Source organism: Balearica regulorum, chromosome 4 (genome assembly GCF_011004875.1).
Source record: "Balearica regulorum gibbericeps isolate bBalReg1 chromosome 4, bBalReg1.pri, whole genome shotgun sequence".
Taxonomy (NCBI): Eukaryota; Metazoa; Chordata; class Aves; order Gruiformes; family Gruidae; genus Balearica; species Balearica regulorum.
In genome coordinates this window covers 43,288,433-43,308,960 of record NC_046187.1, presented here as the reverse complement: position 1 = coordinate 43,308,960, position 20,528 = coordinate 43,288,433, and the positions used below count along the sequence as shown (strand labels likewise).

General features: G+C 35.1%; 1 protein-coding gene and 1 long non-coding RNA gene across 2 annotated transcripts in view; one reads left to right on the top strand and one right to left on the bottom strand.

Annotated features, from left to right (window-relative positions):
* VEGFC (vascular endothelial growth factor C) overlaps positions 1-13,119 on the top strand; it is a 79,363-nt gene extending 66,244 nt beyond the window's left edge. Inside the window, exons 4-7 of the mRNA XM_075751925.1 lie at positions 3,206-3,357; positions 7,388-7,497; positions 7,756-8,086; positions 12,591-13,119. Coding sequence (XP_075608040.1) covers positions 3,206-3,357; positions 7,388-7,497; positions 7,756-8,086; positions 12,591-12,705 — 708 coding nt within the window. The 3' untranslated portion in view covers positions 12,706-13,119. The remainder of the gene's footprint in view (positions 1-3,205; positions 3,358-7,387; positions 7,498-7,755; positions 8,087-12,590) is intronic.
* LOC142601746 (uncharacterized) overlaps positions 1-20,528 on the bottom strand; it is a 56,786-nt gene that overhangs the window by 7,363 nt on the left and 28,895 nt on the right. Inside the window, exon 3 of the long non-coding RNA XR_012835335.1 lies at positions 19,231-19,444. This is a non-coding gene — a long non-coding RNA (uncharacterized LOC142601746). The remainder of the gene's footprint in view (positions 1-19,230; positions 19,445-20,528) is intronic.

Below are 20,528 nucleotides of genomic sequence, written 5' to 3'. Positions count from 1 at the left end.
GGCTTAGCTTTTTTACTTCATGTATAAACAGTAGTTACTATTGGGTGATGTAAAATAAATTGCTATTAAGAGAATTTAGTTGAACAAATGGAAGGTAATTCAATGAAGTCAAGGAAGCTAGTCTACCTTTACATTAACTGGGCTTTTTTTGCATTGCACCACTGAAGTATTGATGGAAATAGTTGTTGGCAATATTCATCTCTAAACCGATACCTTTCACAGTTTAAATGGAAGGATAAATGGAGATTAAGATAATTCATGTTCACCATCATTCCTGCTCACGATTGGTATGTCTCAAGTGAAATTTCTCTCAGTGCCCTTGGGAAGCCGAACAGGAGAACAGTTGGACTGACGGGGACCTCTTTTAGGTGGTTTGGAATTGCATCAATAGTCCTACACTGCCATCTCTAGCGGTCTGGAGTCTGCTACGCTCTGCAGCATGGCAAACTGATGTACTCCAAGAACAGAACATGCGCTTTTTTTCTAGTCAGCTGCAGTTTGGTCCATGCAAAGAATCATACTTATCTTCAGTTTCTAAGTTTTATCAGTTCTCCCTATAGCGGGTTTTTATTTCAGCTTCAGACAAGCAAGCTCACGCTGTCATAACAGCAGAGAAAACAAGATTCTCTTTACATGTATAATATTGTAATTAAGTCCGTACTCTTTGTTCTGCCCTTTAATTCATATAGGCCTTTTAAGAATCAGTTTTCTTATGAGATATTTAATACAGTAAAGGCTTTTGCATCTGTAGCTTCTTAGCTGTCCAGATTTTCAGAGGTCTCAACAGTCGTGCTGTCCTTCTCAAAGCACAACTTGTTTAAAAAAAGGTACAAGTCTTGCATATGTACGTGAATTTTGTCATCTGATTAAGATCAATATTTTAAAAAGATACCCAAAGAACTCAGCATGTGTTTTCTCAAATGTGTACTGTATGCAGAAATGAAAACTATTTTTCATAAACACAATCCTTTCTGTCTCTTTGTCTGCAACACACCTTCCTTCTCTCCAATTTCTTAGTTTGTGCATTGTAACAAAACCTATGATGGCCTTCAAAGAGGTGGATATTTTTAAAAGAAATTAATAAGTACATAAAGCTATTTTCATACAACACATTGGTATGAAAGTGATAGCTCTGTGTTATGATTATTGCTCTTTGTGGATGAGGCATCTTGGTAAGAATGCCTTTTGTGATTAATTTAAAGGAACTTTTATAATAGATAAGGGTAAAGGAGCCAATGTTGGTTTGGAAGCCAAAAAGGATTATGAGTATAATAAGAAGTTGATTAGAAAGAATCTTTCCAGAAGTCTGTGTTGAACTTAGTGAAAACCCTGGAGGTGTGTCCGGTGATAATTAGGCATCCATTTTACTGGTATCAAACTTTAAACTAGATGTGGACTTGTGCCCTTATTAATGACTCAAGACCAAAATTTTATGAACTGTTATTTATTTTGCAGCTGGAGCGAGAATCCAAATGTTAATATGCTTTGGCTATAAGTCTGTCTAACAAGAGAAACTTTTCATGGTAGCTCTCTAGATGGATAGAGTTTTTGTGATCAATATTTGAAAGATGCAGGAAACTATTTTCTGTTTGGGTTTTCCTTCTGCAGAAGTAAACATGTATCAGTTTGCATTTTTAGATTCTAGTGGGGAAGAACCCCCAAATTTAAAACTACTATAAGGAATGTGGTGCTTTTTGCAGCAAAAATAACAGCATTGTAATCTTCTGTAACAGAATATAATGCAAATATAATCCTTTTGCTATTTCAGTTCTTGTATGATGACACTCCCAATGTTAAACTTATTTAAAGATCCAGTCACTAAATGATGTCAAAATTTGTTTTGTGAAATCGATAATATCTGCCAGAGTTGATGATGTTTTATACAATTTATGTTTAAGTTGCGTAGTTTGGGTATATCAATACTATGAGCTTTATTGTTGGCTGCACCTTGTGGGTACTTGGTGAATACATCCCATACTGCTGCACCCACATCCTTGTCAGTACCCAGGCGCGCTTGTGTACTTCAGTGCAAGATACTGTTTTCAGGACATCCTGTAGATGTACTTCATATTTTTAATCATTTAAAATTACCAGTATTTTCATGCCACTTGTGTGCTGCCTATATGCCATGCTATAAAGTTATTGATTGTAAAAAAGCATTGCAGATAGATTTCAGATACAAATTAAAGTCTTGTAACACAGTCTCATCCACTGAAACTGGAATAATAACCTATGACCATGTTCTTAAAGGTAGAAAAGTCCCCAAAAGATGCAGAAATATTCTTAAATATATTTGGAAAAGTGACAAAACACCTAAAAGGCAACAATACACTATTATCCTATTAAAAATACTACCAAAAAAAAGTTTTTAAGACTTTGAACTGAAGTATTTATCCTAACTTTTCAGGAGACTATTGGGATTTGAGTCTTACAGTGAAACTTTCTTAATTTGATGCAGTACGTGTCTGAATTGAACACTGAAATGATTCTCCCTGTTTGTTATCACGTGTTCAGTTTTTCCACAAGGTATTGCTGAAGTTGTCCTCTTCAACCAGTTGAACTATGTTTCCCACTAAAATTGGGATTTTATTAATTCATAAACGTGATTATTTTATTAATAGTTAATATTTCTTAATATCCTAGAAAATATTAATAGTTCCATATGCATTCCATTAGGGTAACCATATAATTTACATTGATATGAATACTGGAAAGTCAAAAATACAGTATGCTGCAGTTCAAAACTTGATCATCCAAAAATGTTTTGATCCAAGTCCAATATATTGCTATTTTACACAAGCTTTTGTAATTGTGCAACTGATGTATTAGGTTGTAGCTTACCCCCTTTATTATCATTTTTCAACTTTTTGAAGCACCTTCCAAATGTTACATTTTAGATTTTTTAAAAGGCTGCCAATTTGAAGTAATTTCCTCTAGAAAAACGAGTTCTTTGTATGTTTTCCTCTTTTAACAGGAGTTTAAATGTTAAACAGGCACGTAACAGGGTTTAACACTAAAAATGCTATTTTATTCATTTTGCACATAATGATTATTTAGCGGTATAATTGAATATGCTGCTGAATGACGGTAGAGAACAAAAACCGAAACTGAAATTCCTTATAACTTTTTTTGTATGTCCTTCTATTATTTTCGGTTGTACTGTTGCTGATCTATTAAAAAAAGTTCTTTGCTTTCCCTTTTATAGTTATTTGAGATCACAGTGCCTCTCTCTCACGGCCCCAAACCTGTAACCGTCAGTTTTGCCAATCACACGTCCTGCCGATGCATGTCGAAGTTGGATGTTTACAGACAAGTTCATTCTATCATCAGACGTTCCTTGCCAGCAACACAAACTCAGTAAGTATGAGGCTTGTCGTTCCGTTCACATTATGAGCAAGCCTATGTAATTAGATTTAAAATGTTGCCGGAAGCTTTGACAATTAAGATAGGTGAACTTAAATATATTAGTAGTAGCAGAATGCATTTTGCAAAGGAGCTAATACTATTTTATGTGGAGAGAATGTTACTAAAGTAATTAGCACAGTACCTTTTTAGCCAGTAGATAAACTGGGGCTAGGTCATTTAAAAATGAAGAAAAATGTTGTTTGTGGGGTTTGTTTCGTGGAAAGAACTACAATGCAATTGAGGCTTAAAGAAAGCATCAATAAAATCAACTTTTAAAAAAATATTAATCATGAAAGCTGTCCAAAAATACTTACTTTTGCAATACTTACTTTTTACTCTCAAACTGTATTTTTCTATTTAAAAAACTGTTTAAAAAAAAAAAAGGCCTGTTTTTAGGGAATCTTTGACTACAAATCTTTTTTTGGACATCTTCATATGCCAGAAGTGAAAAAAAAACCCAGAATGGGAAGGGGAAATAAGGTTAATTAACAATCCGCAGACTTAGCATGTTAATTTGTTTGGTGATTTTGAATGAAAAAAAAAAAGAGAGAATAAATCTGATAGTGAAGCAAGTATTATTAAAACACTTGAAGAACTCCTTCCTTTCATTTTTGAGGAGTGGTGATTTCATCATGTATAAGAATTTAGTAGGCTGAAAATATGTAACAAACTAACAACTGCTTTATGGAAGAACCAATGACTAAGAGCTGAACTAGAATTAATTGCAGACATTTTTAATAAGGTGAGGGAATAATGCAAAATGCCCAGAGGTGTAAGCTAGGTTGTTTTCTCTGTGTTTTCGTTCAGTTAAAGCCTGCATGTTTTATGACATGTTCCAGCTAAACACAGATTATATTCTATTTGCATTCAAATTATTGAATTTGTTCATCAAAACATGGATCTTAAACAATGGATTAAAAAAATTAGGAAATAAATCCATTAATAGTTTAATTAATTGCATAATTGACAGATTATAAAAAATCAAAATCCAAGAGTCAATAATAAAGTTAAATTATGCTGACTGTTGGCAGCTTCTCGGTGCTTCCAGATTAAAAGCAGTTATAATTACCATTGCAAGAGTTTATGCTAGCCAGGAAACAGCTACCTGTAGATAGAGAGGAGTAAGCGTTCAGATACAAGACTTTGACCATCACTCCCAGGTAGCTGCCTGTCCTGTAAGTAAGGAATCCTGCTTCAACAAAGGTAAGACAGAGTAGTACTAGATCAGAATATCTACAGGCTACTCTTAAGTACTGTCTTTAAATTTAAAATCTATGGCTTTTTACAAGACAATAGAAAAAGTCCCAAAAAACCCAAGCTGAGTGCTTCTAGATTCTAGAAAGGAACGTAAAGATATTTTTTTATGTTCCTGGTGGGTGCCTGGATGCTTTTCAGAATGCCACCGTTTGGGGTTTTTTTTTTGTAATTTCTACTAAAATTCTCAAATTCTTTTCAAGTTCTTGTTTTTCCTTAACATTTTTATTTCTAGGTTTGAATGCGAGTGAATCTGTTGTAAAGCCAGAAGTTGGAAATGTACTTTCTTGTCACTGTGGCAGATCTGCATGTGTGCATGTATTTATGTACATGCTCATTTTAACAGAAATATTGTAATGACTTTCTTATGTATTGCTGAAAAGAAAAGTCTAGGAGTATAATCTCTGGGTTTAGAGTAGTAACACTTGGGATCTAATAAGAATTCAAGACTGGATTATGCCACAATGCACAGGCACGTGTTAGAAAGGAAAGAAATTACATGTAAGATAGAATATAAACAGTTGATATTTTTTTATATAAAATATATTTTCTGCACAACTTTGTCCTGAGAATTAAGGTCTAGGTCTTTGCTTGTTCTCCCACTTTTTTTCCCTCCTAAAAAGTGTTAGCTATCTCTTCGTACTTGCAGAGCTGAGGCATGTCGATTCATGTTAACCTCTGTTTCAGAATACCTCCTGGACTAATGGCATCTTAAGTTGTACTCTTCTCTGTTTATATAGAATGTCATCAAGACGTGCAACTGAGTTAGAAAATTGTCACTCTATTTTAGAAGTTTAGCGATTTGGGGAAGGGGAGCAGAGGGGCTTTCAATACACATAATTCAGGTCCAAGTCTCTGTAATGACCTTTTTTCCCCGTGGTTTGTAGGTAGGTGCTTACAGAGCTGATAAGTGTCTTTTACATGTGGTTTGGATGTGTGTCGCACACAGTAAATGTTTCTTCCTCTTGTGCATTATCTGTCCTGACATTGACAGGTAACAAGTTAGCATGCTGGGGTTTTTTTATTTTATTTTTTTTAGTTGAGTTGACAATGATTTGGGAAAAGGTAATGAATTTTTTTGTGAAGTGGTTTTACCTCTGATTTTTTTTCTAGCCTTCCTGAACTTTCCTAAAACATTACAGTAAGTCGTTTTAAAATTCCAGCCATAACCCCTCCACCACCTGGTAATTTTATATACTAGTGACCAGAGTAGAACTTGTAAACAAGCAGTTCCAGTTCCTTTTGCTGGGTGTCTCTAACGCTGATGCTGAAATACATATCATTCTCTTCAAATTGTTTGGTAACTTGGGTTTTGTATCAATGTTGTCTTCTCATGGGTTCATGTGCACTTGGTGTTTTCTTCATACTGTCACCCTGGCTTCCTTCTGTAGTTAGTTTTAAGAGTCCTGGCTAGACCCAGGCTGCTCCAGGCATGAGTTGGGTTTTTTTTTAACAGAATGCAATAATATGTCTGTAAATTATCTGTAGCATTCCTCAAGCAGAATCAGGAGGCAGGCAAAAGGACATATACGCCAAGTGAGGAAGCAAGAGTGAGATCATTAGCAGAATGAAATCAGGAAACACCAGCTTGATAAAACATGAGGCGATGCAGGGTGATGTTAAATTACAGCAGTCTTTCCAAGCAGAGTCATTTAATGTGGTGAAGGGGAGTGGTATACTTGAATGATGATCATGGAAGAATGTCCTAGCACCCGCATTTTTGAATGCATGAGTAATGGTGCTCAGGGGAATGAAAAGTGCTTAAAATGTGTAATGTATGTGCTGTCTGAATGGATGAGGATTTTAGAAATACTACAGAAATAAGGAATAAGTGACACAGCCTGGATGCATGAAGTTAGGCATGACTTGTTAAAAGGGGTAATGTCACCTGTGGTGATAAAGAAATTGCAAACAAGGAAGATCAAATAATATGCAAATATTGTATCTGTGGTGCATGTGCTGGTTAAGTTCTGTCATCCTTTAAGAAGAGACTAACTGCTATTAGGATTTTTTGCTTTCTTTGGAACCACTACCTTGACTGCAAAACTCCAGCAGGTAAACAGTATTAAACTGTTAAATTGTTTATTGTCTTTCATTTCTAAAGTGAAGAGGCATCACTGCTGAAGTCTGAATCTTTAGAATCACGAAAGCTGTCCAGGATTTGATTGACTGATGAGAAAGAGTCAGTTAATGTCACATAACTTCCACATAAAGAGGAAGGGAATCTGATAATCTAATTTTGTTTTAGAAATCAGAGTTTGGTCTACAGCATTCATTCAGAAACTACTATCAGCTGTCTTTTGACATCTATATGTGTGAAAACTGTTTTGTACAGCAAAAAATGTAGAAAATTATGTCTTTTACCACCTATGCAGTATTTTGTATGCAAATTTTTTTTATGCTGGTCTGTTTTCTGTATGAGGCTTACCTTCAAGCATTAGATCTGTTTCCAAACTACATTAGAAAAGTACAAATATCAGTTTCTAGAAGTTAGAACTAAAACCTAAAATGTGAGAAGGTATTTTCAACAAATGGTTGAAGATTCCTGTAGTGGGGAGAACCTTAATTACTAACAGATTTGATAGGAGTTAAAAATAAGATTATGAATGAGCTCAAGCTCTTCAACAGGGTTTTGTAATGGAGGGAAACAAAAGCAATTAACACCTAAAATAACTGTTTTTCCTTAACTTCTTATGGTAGTAAATCATCTGTATATTTCATTCCACAGGTGTCATGTGGCAAACAAGACCTGTCCAAAAAATCATATCTGGAATAATCAAGTTTGCAGGTGTTTGGCACAGCACGATTTTGGTTTCTCTTCTCACCTTGGAGATTCTGGTAAGCAGTTTTGCTTAAGCAATTAAATGTAGTTCCATGTTTTGATTTTACTGAAAGGAAAAGTTAAAAATGTGAAAAGTAAATAGTTGAATCTTTTTCTTTATCGATTCTATTACTAGTTGTTGCCTGTCTTTTGACATATGTTTTTCTTAAAACACCTTAAAAGGTATGAGTTCGATACTATTTCTTCACTTAAAAATATGGGATGGGTGGGGACAAAATTCTGATAATTGTGCAGCTTCTCTGCTGTGTTTCTAGACACGTCTGAAGGATTCCATATTTGTGGACCAAACAAAGAGCTGGATGAAGAAACCTGTCAATGTGTCTGCAAAGGAGGCGTGCGGCCCTCAAGCTGTGGACCTCACAAAGAATTAGACAGATCATCATGTCAGTGCCTGTGCAAAAACAAACTTCTCCCTGCATCCTGTGGGCCCAACAAGGAATTTGATGAAGATAAGTGCCAGTGTGTATGTAAAAAAACCTGTCCTAAACATCAGCCACTAAATCCTGCAAAATGCATCTGTGAATGTATAGAATCTCCCAATAAATGCTTCTTAAAAGGAAAAAGATTCCATCACCAGACATGCAGGTAAAAACTCAGTCTTTAGCACTTTCATTGTGTTTGAGATGTAAAATTTTGGGTCATGTCATTAGCTGTCTTGCTGAATTGCTTCTGTAGTCTTAAGTAAACAGTAAGACACTCTTCAGTTTTATCTTCTATGACTTTTTCTCATGTCTAAGAGGAAACTACTAGGCAGAATAAGTATTTTAAAGCATGTTTACTTTCTTGTAGTCTTACTACTACTTCATATGATTTTTTTTTTTTCTTTTGATGAAAATGAGCTGTAAGTTCAAGCTCCCTGGTTTTTTATGCTACTTAAAATCCCACTGTGTTTTTCCCAAGAACTGAATATTGCAATTCAAATAACTCAATCGTAATTAGATTTCAGGGGTTAGTTCTGGAGATACCATCATTCATTTTCACTTCCTAAATTTATGCATATCCTTCATTTCACTCAACTGATACTAAAGATTTATGAGTGCATAAAAAGTCTTATAGCTCTCAGTGATTTTTGTGAAAAATAGACATATATAACTATAAAACAGACTGCCCACATTCATAATTTAAAATGGATTTGGTCAGGAAGAAAACTCTGCAGTTTCTTTATATACCACAGGAGCTTTTCCTTCCACGACTGCTACACCCATAGCAGTAGCAGTCTATATATAAAAATGTGAATGACTGGGTTCTGAGAAACAAACAATATTTCTGCTCTGTATATTTTGTGAGAAGAGTTTTTCTGTAAAGTGAATTTGTTAAAACAGAAACAATGCCATTTGGAGCAGAAAGATCACTTATTAATATATGGGAATGATTTCTATTATATTCATGGCAAATAACAATTCCAGAAATGTTCAGGCACTGGAAATGGAAAATAGCAAATTGGGACATTTAAATGTCTGTGGTAATTTGTTGCTTATCAAAAGTAAACTTTATGTATTTTTTTAATATGACATGTAATTAGTTAGCATAAATATATTGCTATATATATTAGTTCAACCTGGATAAAGAAAAGTGTCTAATATTAGTAATGACACCTGTGTTGAAGTCTCTAAAATAGGAGAAAATATTAATTATAACTGGCATTGCCTGGTTTTCCTATGTTTGGCCTTTTGAGTGCAATAGAAGAGTTGTTAGAAACGTAAGAAATAATTTCTTCTCTATCATTCAGGTTTTTTTTCAGTTTTATGTTTGCAGAGGAAAAGAAACTAACCTGATTACATGATCTTTAGCACGTTACAAAGGTTTAGCACTACACTAGTGTGCACTTCCAGCAACGCTACACGTAAACCATGTGTATTTTAAAAGACCATTCACAACTGGAAGAGTCAGGCATTTGAAAAGCTAAGAAATGCCATAATAAATATCTGATGCCACCTCTACCAATTTAAAGACTTAGTATTTGAAGGAGGGAATTGAGCCCACCTTTTCTCTGTGGTGGTGTGGTTGGATATGATAAAGAAAGAGTTTGAATCTCTCACTTCCAAGGACAATATGATATAGGATGCTTTTAGCTGTTTCTCTTTTCTAAGCAGTTCGTCTTTGTGTGGAGAAAGAAAGGTTGGTATATGGTGTTACTCTATAGCTCTGCAACCAATGGCCCTGTAGATGTTAGCACTGTCAAGGAAAATAGAGGATGCAATTTCTCCTCCTCCTTAAGAAAGGACTCAGCATAGGTTTCTCGCATTTTGGTCCTGTCCACTGCAAGCTTTTTCTAAAATGAATAAAACCCCTGCGATATCCTGGTTGTCTTTGAAAGAAAGATCCCTTGCTGTTATGAGACCATGTAAAGGGAGGTACCACTCTATAACTTTGTGCAAGATGCCTGAGACCTCGGCATGAGCAGAATCCTGTAACTATGTCCTAGGCAGCTCCCCGTGCAGAGTAGTTGTCCTTGTAGATTCTGGTTTTGAAGCACCACCATTTTTATGCACTGTATCTAAAATGCCTCTGCCTCTAATGTTATATCCTGTCCCAGAGGAAAGGAGCAGAAAAAAACCACCACCACCATAAAGCATACTGGCTTTTAAGGCAATCGTGCTTTTGCCACCAATAAAAGTAGCATTTCTGCTTCAGTTTCACCTATGGAGTTGTTAGACTGCCCAAAATGACAAATCTTGGCATATGATAGCAACAAATCACAATTACTAACCATAAAGAGAAAGTTGGCACTGACTCACCCAGCACTGCACCTATTGACTGAACATCTATCTTAGCTCCAACGTGCTCAGATTGTCTGCAGCAAAACAGACATCTGTCACACGAAAGCACTCCGCCCAAGTCTTTTGAAATACCTGGTCTATTGTTCAGCAGAGTTTCCTAAGGAAACCACATTTATGTAGTTACAATGACTCTGCTGCTATTCACCCTGTGTTATCACCTCAGCTATTTATTTTGGGCAGTTTTGGCAGGGCCAGATAACTAGGCACCTCAGCTGCAAAGCATTTTAGAGGCGAGGGGCTTGCTTTCTCTGTTGAAATGTCCCAAATGAGGCTAAGACTGCAGTAACCTGACCTTGACTGCTGCGGGACACAAACTCACATGGGACAGATGCTTTATAGCACTCTCAGCTGTAAGTTAAGTTGAAGTTCACAGTTCACTATGAGGCACAAATGAACTCCTCATATTTAAGGATTACATGACTGCTTTTCTTTTTTGTGCAACATGTCATAGGTGGGTGGAACACTTTGGCTTTGGGGGGTTTTTTGGTTTTGGTTTTCTTTTTCCTCATCTTTATCTTATTTCATTCTATGGTCATTCAGCACATGACATAGTCTAGCTTTCAAGGCAGAGATGGACAAAAAGGCAAGTGAGCTCAGCCTTTCATCCATTGCACTCAATGGAGTACCTTTTTCCCAGAACGAACCTACTGCTGCTTGCCCATTTGCTCAGAGTATTAGATTCCTTTGGCAAACATGTGCAAGACAGTAAAGTTCACTCACGCTCTTTCTCAAGTGACACTGTGATTTTTGTTGCCTTTTACCACTGTTTCCAAGCTTTATCGGGCAAAAGATCAGTAGGGCTTTGAGAGATTTCCATGAAGCTGTTACACTGATCTCAAATTCCTATATTAAGTGGCACAAAATAAAGTTACTCCCTTAATTACAGAGACAACACTGGTGAGATAATCTATGATTAATGACATTGAAAACACAGAACAAGATGTGACTAGTTAATAAATGTCATGTTTGCGGTCTTCCTCATTCCTTATTGTTTTCCTCATAGCCAGGTTCATTGGTTGAACTAGCTGGCTTGAATTAATGTAACTGTAATCCAGACCTCATATCATAAACAAATTATTGCAAAGTAGTAACTTGGTATCCAAAACAAGCACAGAACATATTAACTTATCTGCAACAATAATAAGAGTAGCCACAAGCCTGAAACAAGAATTGCCTGGGGAAAAGAATAGTGACATTGCCTTAATATAGTGTACTGTACTGTCTTTGAACTGAAGTAAGTATGAATTATAGTAATAGATCATAATATCAGTGTTTCACAAACAGGCACACATTATTTAAATACAAGTTTTAAGTAGAACTGTGTTGAAATTCGAAACATATACTTTTGTCTGTTGACTCATTGCCAGTGTCTGAAAAAAAACCCCAGACTTGTACTTTGTCTCCGTTATACACCAGAAAGTATTTAGCATTGTTATTGTAAGGTTATTTTAGGTCAAGTTGTTGTTTTAATAGAAAAATAAAGTAGGAAAAGGAAGAGTTCAGGGACAACCACAGATATTATCTTTGTATAACTTCTATTTTTCAGTCAAGCAATCTGGGGAAAAAATATTCTGTGGTGTTATAGGTAGGTAGGACTTGTGGCTTAATGCTCTGTTTCTGTTAAACTTATTTTAATCAAACAGAGACTATTTCTGTTCTTTTTCCTTTAAGATTTATCATAAACATGCAGGCTCTGATCTATTGCCTAGATAGATGCAATGTGAAGTGTAGATATGTCCCCACTGGCCACAGAGAGCAGCTATAGGAGTTTGCAACTTGAAGAAAGTATGTTCTCATTTTCAAGCTCAGAGTCACAGCGTAACATACATAGACAAATCTCTCTCAGGCTTATTGCAGTAGCAAATAAGATGAGAAACGTTCCTGGGTAAGAAGATGGTAAATTTGATCATCACCTGATTCTGGATTGCTACCTCAAACTGGCAGCATGCATAACAAGGCAATTTAAGTTGAGAAAAATATTACTGTATTTTCAAAATTAAATTTTAAAAAAGTACTACTCAAGATTAGAATGTGACTAGAACCAGGCAATATGTTTAAAAATATTCATAAGTATCTGTTGCAATGGAATCATTTCTCTCCGATAGCATTCGTTATTCGTTCATTGTCTTTTGTGAAGAATAATCCAATTCAAAGTAGTTGCAAGAACATAAACAGAAGTTAAAAGATAGGTATTTGCAGGAATTAAATGTCCCACTGAGAAATGGCAATCTAAATGTACACAGATTTCTACTCCAGGTTAGTATAAATCATCATGTTACATTAACGCTCACTTTTTTTCATTTCTGTAGTTGTTACAGACCACCATGTACAGTCCGAACGAAACGCTGTGATGCTGGATTTTATTTTAGTGAAGAAGTGTGCCGCTGTGTACCCACATATTGGAAAAGACCACTTATGAATTAGCGAAGAGAGCACTACTTGCTATTTTGGTGTACATTTTTCCATTAGAACAAAAGAACAACAGAAACTTTGCTAATATTTGGAATTAAATGTTCACCAGAGACCCTGTGGGGCTTTCAGAGACGGATGCATTGTGCTTTTCTCAAGATGTGGAAAGCAAACGTAGAAAATAACTGGGGTTCATGTTTTGTAAAGAACTCAGTAAGGACTTATTTTCTGCCAATGACCAAACAGCCTAGGTTCTCCTTCTTGTGATTTTTTTTTTTTTTAAAAGAGATAATGACTATATAATTTATTTCCACTAAAACCATTGTGCAGCATTTCTGTTTATAGCAGTAACAATTGTTAAAGCTCACTGTGATCAATATTTTTATATCATGCAAAGTATGTTTAAAATAAAATGGAAATTGTATTATATAATGGTGAGAATGTTTAATCATCTGCCTATAGAAAGGAACTACAATTCAGCTTTAACAACAGAGTTCTTAAAAGGGGGGAAAGCAGTTAAGAGAAAGCACTTTTATGAAAGAAAGGCTACAGCCATTTTCTCGTACATGTCATTTACATTTATACATGTCATTTGAAACAGGAAGAGTTATACTTGGTGTTTCATGACCTGGTGTATTGCTGTTTCTAGACTGAAACTAGCAAAGCAAGTACAATTAATAACTAATTAAAAACATTTGTGATCCTGTACATTGCCCAAGGATAAGGACTATCTTTAAAGGACTGCAGCAACTACTCACATGCCAATATGTTCACCTTTTAGTTTATTTCTGGTTAGCATTCCTAAAGACTAATATAAAATCATGTCTATTGAAGGTTATTAGTATGAAAGTGGAAACACCAACTGTGCTTTTTATTTCGTATTACAGGCTATATTGTAAAATTTGCAACTAAATAATTAAGAATGCTTTGATGCACTTTACTCTTTCATATAATCAATCAGATATCTTGATCAACAATATATGTGTGTGCAAAAATATTTTGAAGGAAAAAAATACAATTTATATTCCAAGGGGGACATGAAAGGACTTCCACTGGTCTGTATTAAAGAGAATGTGAAATCAAGCATCTACAACTCTAAAAAGAGGTAAGATTTTTTTACTTGCATGGGAAGAGCAGTATGCATAGAACAATCTATTCAAAATTAAAATATTTCAGAATTTGGAAGGACGTTGTTAAATTATAGAAACCTTATTGAGTGTAGAAGCGGAACAAGCAAAGCTCTAAAGCAAGATTTTTGTAACAGTAGTGGGCAGATCTGCAAAAATAATTTTAGATGTCATTAGTCTGAATTGCTGGTTCTAAGCAGCTGTTCTTAATGGAATTTTTAATGAAATAATACTATTTCCTGTTATTTCCTAGAAAGTTGGGGGGCAGGTGTTGCTTTTCTAGATTCTTGCGTATTTAGATATCAGAGTTCCTAATACTGAGTGACAGCTACTTTTAATTATTAGATCCCCATTGTGGGTTGAGACAGTCTAACGAGTAGGCAGGATGAGAGTTCACACTCCCCTGTACATCTAGTGTCTTCAGTGTTCTTCCCGAGTGGCCAGCTATTTATTATCCAAATAGGATAATAGGATGAATTTTAGGCATACAAATAATACTGAGGAATGTCTTTGTTACTGTATTGCCTCAGCAATCAAATGCAAGTAGAACTGTGGATGACAATTTTACATTGAAATACGACTTTATGCTAGTATAAGAACACACAATTCCCATCAGTTGGATCAGTAGTTATGCAAATCAACAGTGTCTAAACTGGGAATGTCAATCTAATAGCAAGAGGCTAATAGTCAAATCTTCAGTATTACTAAAGATCCAAGCATCCACTTCTCTATGTCAGCTCCATGAAGGAAGCATAAAATATCTTCAGAAATAAATCAAAGAGCAAACTTTAATGAAAGCTTAAGAAAACAAACTGTAGGTGAAGCTCCCAAAATAAGCTTTTTAATTTCAATCCAAGCCCAATACAGGAGAGAGGGCAGTAGGGGCAGGACAAACCAAATCTGAAACCAGGAATAGAGGCTAAGCCAGCCAGTATCTAACAGATAAAATATGTACTTGTGGTTAAAGAGGAGGGCACAAGTGAAGGCAGAGCAAAACTGCATTCCAATAAGTAATTCTGTGTAGATAATAAAAAGTGCATGTTACAATACTGTGCAAATAAAAACCCAACTAAACTGAGCAATGCTCGCTTTACATGTCTAAACTATTTGAAAGGAGTTCATGAAAACAGAGCTAATAAAACCATTCTGGCTTAGCAGATATTTGGATTTCCACTGAGTGTGCTACACTCCAAAATCATAAAACCCATCAGGGTAGGGAAAGGAAGGCAGGAAGTTTGAAAATGAGAGCACTGAACAGGAAACTCCAACTTTATTACAAACATCAGCATTCAATAAGAATGAGTTTCTGAATGCATTTTTTTTCCAATTTCTTAACTTTCCAAGTATGGAGACTTCTGGACATAAATTATGTAAATCACTAAGTCAAACTAAGATTTAAAGAAAGCAAAGACCTTACTTGTAAGAGTTACCACCAGTCACGTTTATGTCTGAGCAAGTGACTGGTCAACCATTCTCAAAGGTATGCAAATGAGTAGAATAATATATGCAAGCAGTTGATAGCATTTTCTAGTAATGAGGCTCTCTGATTCTTCTTTACATGAAAATAGCTTTTTTTAAAAAAATGCACTGTACACAAGAACACAATAAATATCACAATTATTATCATTATTATAGGCTACAGGTTTCCCATTCTATATGATAAAATGTGTTTCTGTTTATCTCAGTACTGTCACAAAACCATCTATATTAAAGCAAGTGTTTATCTGTGGAGAAATAGTGGTAGCATAGATTTACACCATTTTCAGTTTTGAAGTGCTGTTTGATTATAGTCTCCTTGCAATTTTCATCTTCATTTCAAATCTTAACATAGTATTCTTAAAATATAGAAAAGAAAGACTATACAGCTGAAAAGAAGATCTAAAAATACAGGTGATGATTCTATATACAAGTTAGTTATTCTGCACTAACTCTGAATGAAAAGCTTATATTGTTATTTGTGCAAAAACTCTGTACCTTCTACAAAAAACCTACAGAGCAGGGGGGGGGGTGGGAGGGGAGAGAGAGAATGCAACTGCAGTAAATCACACTTAATAGTAAACAGACTTACGCTTGCATTTCATCAGGAATTTACTACAGTTTCTGTACTCTTTCAATATTGTACTATATGGAGACCATAAATTGTGCAGACCAACCGCTCTATACCTGTATTAACAGAAGGACATACTATTTACAGTATGTGGTGTTAAGTCTACTGACATGATTAATTCGTATTGAACAGCATAGTAATCGATTCTCTTAGTGCTATTTGAAAGACCAGCATGAAATCTTGCATATGTACCGTATCATTGTGAAAGGCTTAAGTGTTAGGATGGCTTTCAATATTCTCATTTTCAGTCTTCAGATCTCAGAGACAACTCCAAAAGCCTTTGAATTTTAACATCTCTCTCTCTCTGACTTTCTGGAAGTACAACTAGCTGTCACATCTATGCCAAAAGCTAGGAATGAAATAATCTATGCAGACAGTAAGCTCATCAACAGATTAGCCTGAGGAATATAATATATATTCTTTTAAATATTATTTAATTTAAAAATATATTCTTTAAAGATTATTTAATTCATTAACTATTATTCAATTCTGCATTATTTGGAGGTACAAAAGGTTGCCTTCAAGTAGAAAAGTTTAAAGGCGATCAGCTCACAATTTTCAGAACTTTTGTAATTTGGTCAATATGATATAGTAATAATTTTTAATATTAAAAAATTTTTACTTTATTCAAAAAATGAAAATAATAGTTGATTATTTAATAGCTTCCTTTTGTTCTTTCTCTTTTCCTTTCCCATTTCAGATAAAACATCTGGGAAAGAACAGAGGACAACCTTCTGATTGAGTGATGAAATACTAAGATCAAATGGACCAGGTATTGGGTTTTTTAAATGTAATAAATATGGAGAACCTAATAAGGACCAATAAAATTACACCAGTTTAATGCAGGTTTAAGACTCCAGATTGCACTGGGAGTTCTTAAGAGCTCTGGACCAATCACACCATTTTTATAGAATAACATATCCGGACTCATTTCATCTATATTTTCATGTCCAAATGTTGTAATGGAATCTGAACAGTAGCAAGCATTAAGAGGTCACCAATTTTACAATAGCACAGTTTCTAAAATTTTAGTAGTTTGTCATTATAAAAAGGTATATTTTATCTACAGTCTGAAGCTATGAATCAGGGGACGTTATTGCAGCTTGAGAATGTATTGAATTACAAAACAGCACATTCAAAAAAACAAACAAAAACACCCCTGCAAACAACCAACCAAACTTAAAACACAATCCTTTGCTCTTTTGTATAAGCATGGCTACTTGTTGGCAAACCACGATGGAAATTTCTCAAAATTGTATATTACCACGTATTCCCTTTTTATCTCAGCGAAACATTGTCATGAAAATAAAATCTTGTAGATTCAGGTATTTTTCCTGAGTACTGTATCCATTCCTGACAGACACTGACCTTTCAACTGAGTTTCAGCAAACTCTTTATCCATTTTCTACATTTATAATCACCTGTATGTGGTCATTGAACTCTTCGCCTTTGCCCCCTTTCTCAAATTACTTCGCTTTGATTTCTGGACCATATCTCAGTCTCCCCATAAGAATATCTGTATTTCTGTTTCAGCCTTTCTCACATATCACTGTTAACTCTAACCCTTCCATTTCCCTTTTATATCTAATCTGTCACTAAAAATGGCATTGCTTTCTTCTCTATTACCATTAAGACCTCTTCCCTTCTCTGTACTTTAAATAATCATACCAAGATGAGGATTAATCTGGTTTAGTTGCCTAGTGATACTCTTAACTATACATACACAAAAGAACAAGTGTTAAAAAGAAGTCTGAAACTTCACATTCCAAACGTGCAAATCCTATCTGCCCAAATGAATAATCATAAAAATTATTTCAGTTGAGAGTCTCCCAAAGCAAACTTGCAAATAAAAATAACAGATGCAGAAATCACCCTAGCAAATTACACTCAAAATACAAAAGACAATTTATGACATCACCCTCCCTGTAAAAAAAAAAAACAAAAAACCCACAAGCTTTAATTCTGGATACGATCTCTGCAGTCTAACATTGCACCCATGCAGTCCTTGATGTCTATCGCAGCATTTTGGAACTCAATTCAGCCTTATAATTGAGTTTATGTTCATGTCTCATTCACACTGTGTGGAAAAAAGCCAGGGCTCAAGGGCAGGTAAACTTTTCAAACATACCACAAAAAACCTGGAGGTACGTGCTTTTCCTTAGCACAGTCATACCCACCTCTGCACTTTACAGCAGTGTGGAGACAGATGAAGTGTGGTCGCAGAATCCTCCCCAGAAGGATAATGCCATTTTTAAGGCTAGATGGCATTTGTAAGCTGAGGTTGCCTTCATAAGATGAAGGTGCTCTTCACCAGCCCGCACCCTGTCCAGTGATTTGTAGGCAGAGAACTACCAAGTCACAGAACACTTTAGGCTCAACTTTAGGCTCAACTTAGTCCATGGGTTAACATTAAGATAGATACTGTATTGGTTTCAGTCGTGCCAATCAGTTTTTAATAAACCATTTAAGAGAGCCTTAGGTTAAAATATGGGAAATAACTAAAATACCTTGGACTTGTATTGCTTTCAGAAAAAAAAATAAAAATCTAAACATATGAGTGGACATGCTGCTTGGAAGTTTATCTGGAATTAAACTCAAGTAGAATTAAGGTAAGCTTTAAAAATACCAAATGCCAAAGTATTTTCTGAGGTTAAATCAAGTCAGTTACATCCTTTAGAGGAAGATATAGTACTAACATTTACTTTCATATCGAAACTATGAAAAAAAATACAAATATATGCTTTATGTAGACATTAAGCATTTATCAAAGGTAATTTCCAAAAAATAAAAGAGTGACTTTTCAAATACCTACTAAGTACCTATTAGTATCATCTGTGGGGGAACTATAATGGTCTGACAGCACTTTCATGTATTTATTTGCAAGAATAGACAGTGCAGTGATGAGATGATTTAATATTGCTGCAAGTGTGTATATATATATAAAAAATTACTATTATTTTGCAAGATTAATACTCAGTAATAGGTTATGCTTTAGTTAATCAAAGTGTTAAAAATTCATCTATTCATTCAGTACATTACTGTATTATATTTATACTGTATTAAGTTTACAAACATTCAGATTTTACAAATCTACAATCACAAGTTTTTAGCTATTGAAGATCTACCAGTCAGCATTTCCCTTCTTACTTGTCATTGTTCTTTAAAACGTACAGGAAGTATATCTTTTATTCTTTAACTGTAGTTTATTTTGAAAAATACTTCCAAAATAACTATTTTTATTTTAGTGAAGAGTTACTAAGATATGACAAAAAGCCCAAAGCAACCAGCAGGTTAATAAAACTTCACCTTTCACAGTCCCAGTTTAGTTATTCGCTCTGTCACCAGCCGGGGTCCTGCAGAGCACCATGTACACAGGTTCCTAAACCAATGTACTCTCTCTGAGCGGTTTCAAGTTGGGGATGTGGCTGCAGCCTCCAGTGCCGCCGTGATGCTGGCTTCTTCTGCGACTTACACGACGGGTGGCTTCTTGGACCTGCTCTTAGCTTAGCCTGAAGATCATCTGTGTTAGAGAAGGGGCTTCTCAAACTCCCAGGAAGAAAAATCAATATACAGGAAAGCAAAAATAAATAAATGGTTAAAAAAAAATAAATAATTCTTTTGGGCTGTGAGAAGACATTAAGAAGAGCTTAGCTAAAGGCAAGTCAAAACCATTACATCTGCAAGAGACAGCTTGTTGCTGACATCACTGATTCTTTCTTCTGATTTAAATGTTATTATTCATTTTAATGGCATCACTGTAAGACTGTGATCAGTCTTCAGAGTAGCAAGGCCTGGTAAATGTCATCAAGCACTCCCATTCTTTACATGTTGTTCTAACATTTCTCAAGGAGGGAAGAACTACCTATACTCATGGCTATTCTACCTGAAAACTCTTTATATTTACCAAATGGGTAACTACGGCTGTTAGAACTCCACAGCTTAAGAAGACATCATCCATACCTTTGTTACTGTTTTTACACAAAATGAGTTATCTACTAGAATTCTTGTTAGATTTTCAAGACAGTGAGCACCACGGCGAAGCTCAAAGCGTGCCTCATGGACAAGGACTAAAAAAAATAATACAGAGAAAATTAAACATCCCACTATTAATGAAGTGTTAATTAAGATTAAGTAAGTGCAGTCAAAACAACCCCCACTGACAGCAAAACTGCTTTATATAAGGTTCAGGAAGTTTTAAAACAGATAGCTTAGACTAAAATGTGGTTTCTTAACTATATTCCTGCCATGGGAGTTTGCAATATAGTGAAATGCTGTACAAAAAACTAAATCTTTCTTACGAATATTCATGAGTCAGCCCTTAAATTTTTCTTATTTATCACTGAAGAGTCTGTAAAGAGAAAAAGCAAAGGACACATAAAGGAAAAATATATAAGGGATTAGATCCACAATTGACTGACTTAATAAGCATTGTGAGCAGTACCTCAATCCTAGTATCCTCATTCATTTGCCCCCAATTCGTAAGAGGCAAGTTTGCCTAACCTGAGGATGCACTTCTGCACTGCAGATAGTGCAACATAGCTATATGCCTAAACTCTGTCAAGATACGTAAACTGATGACATTTCTATTTACCCTGTGAAGTAAA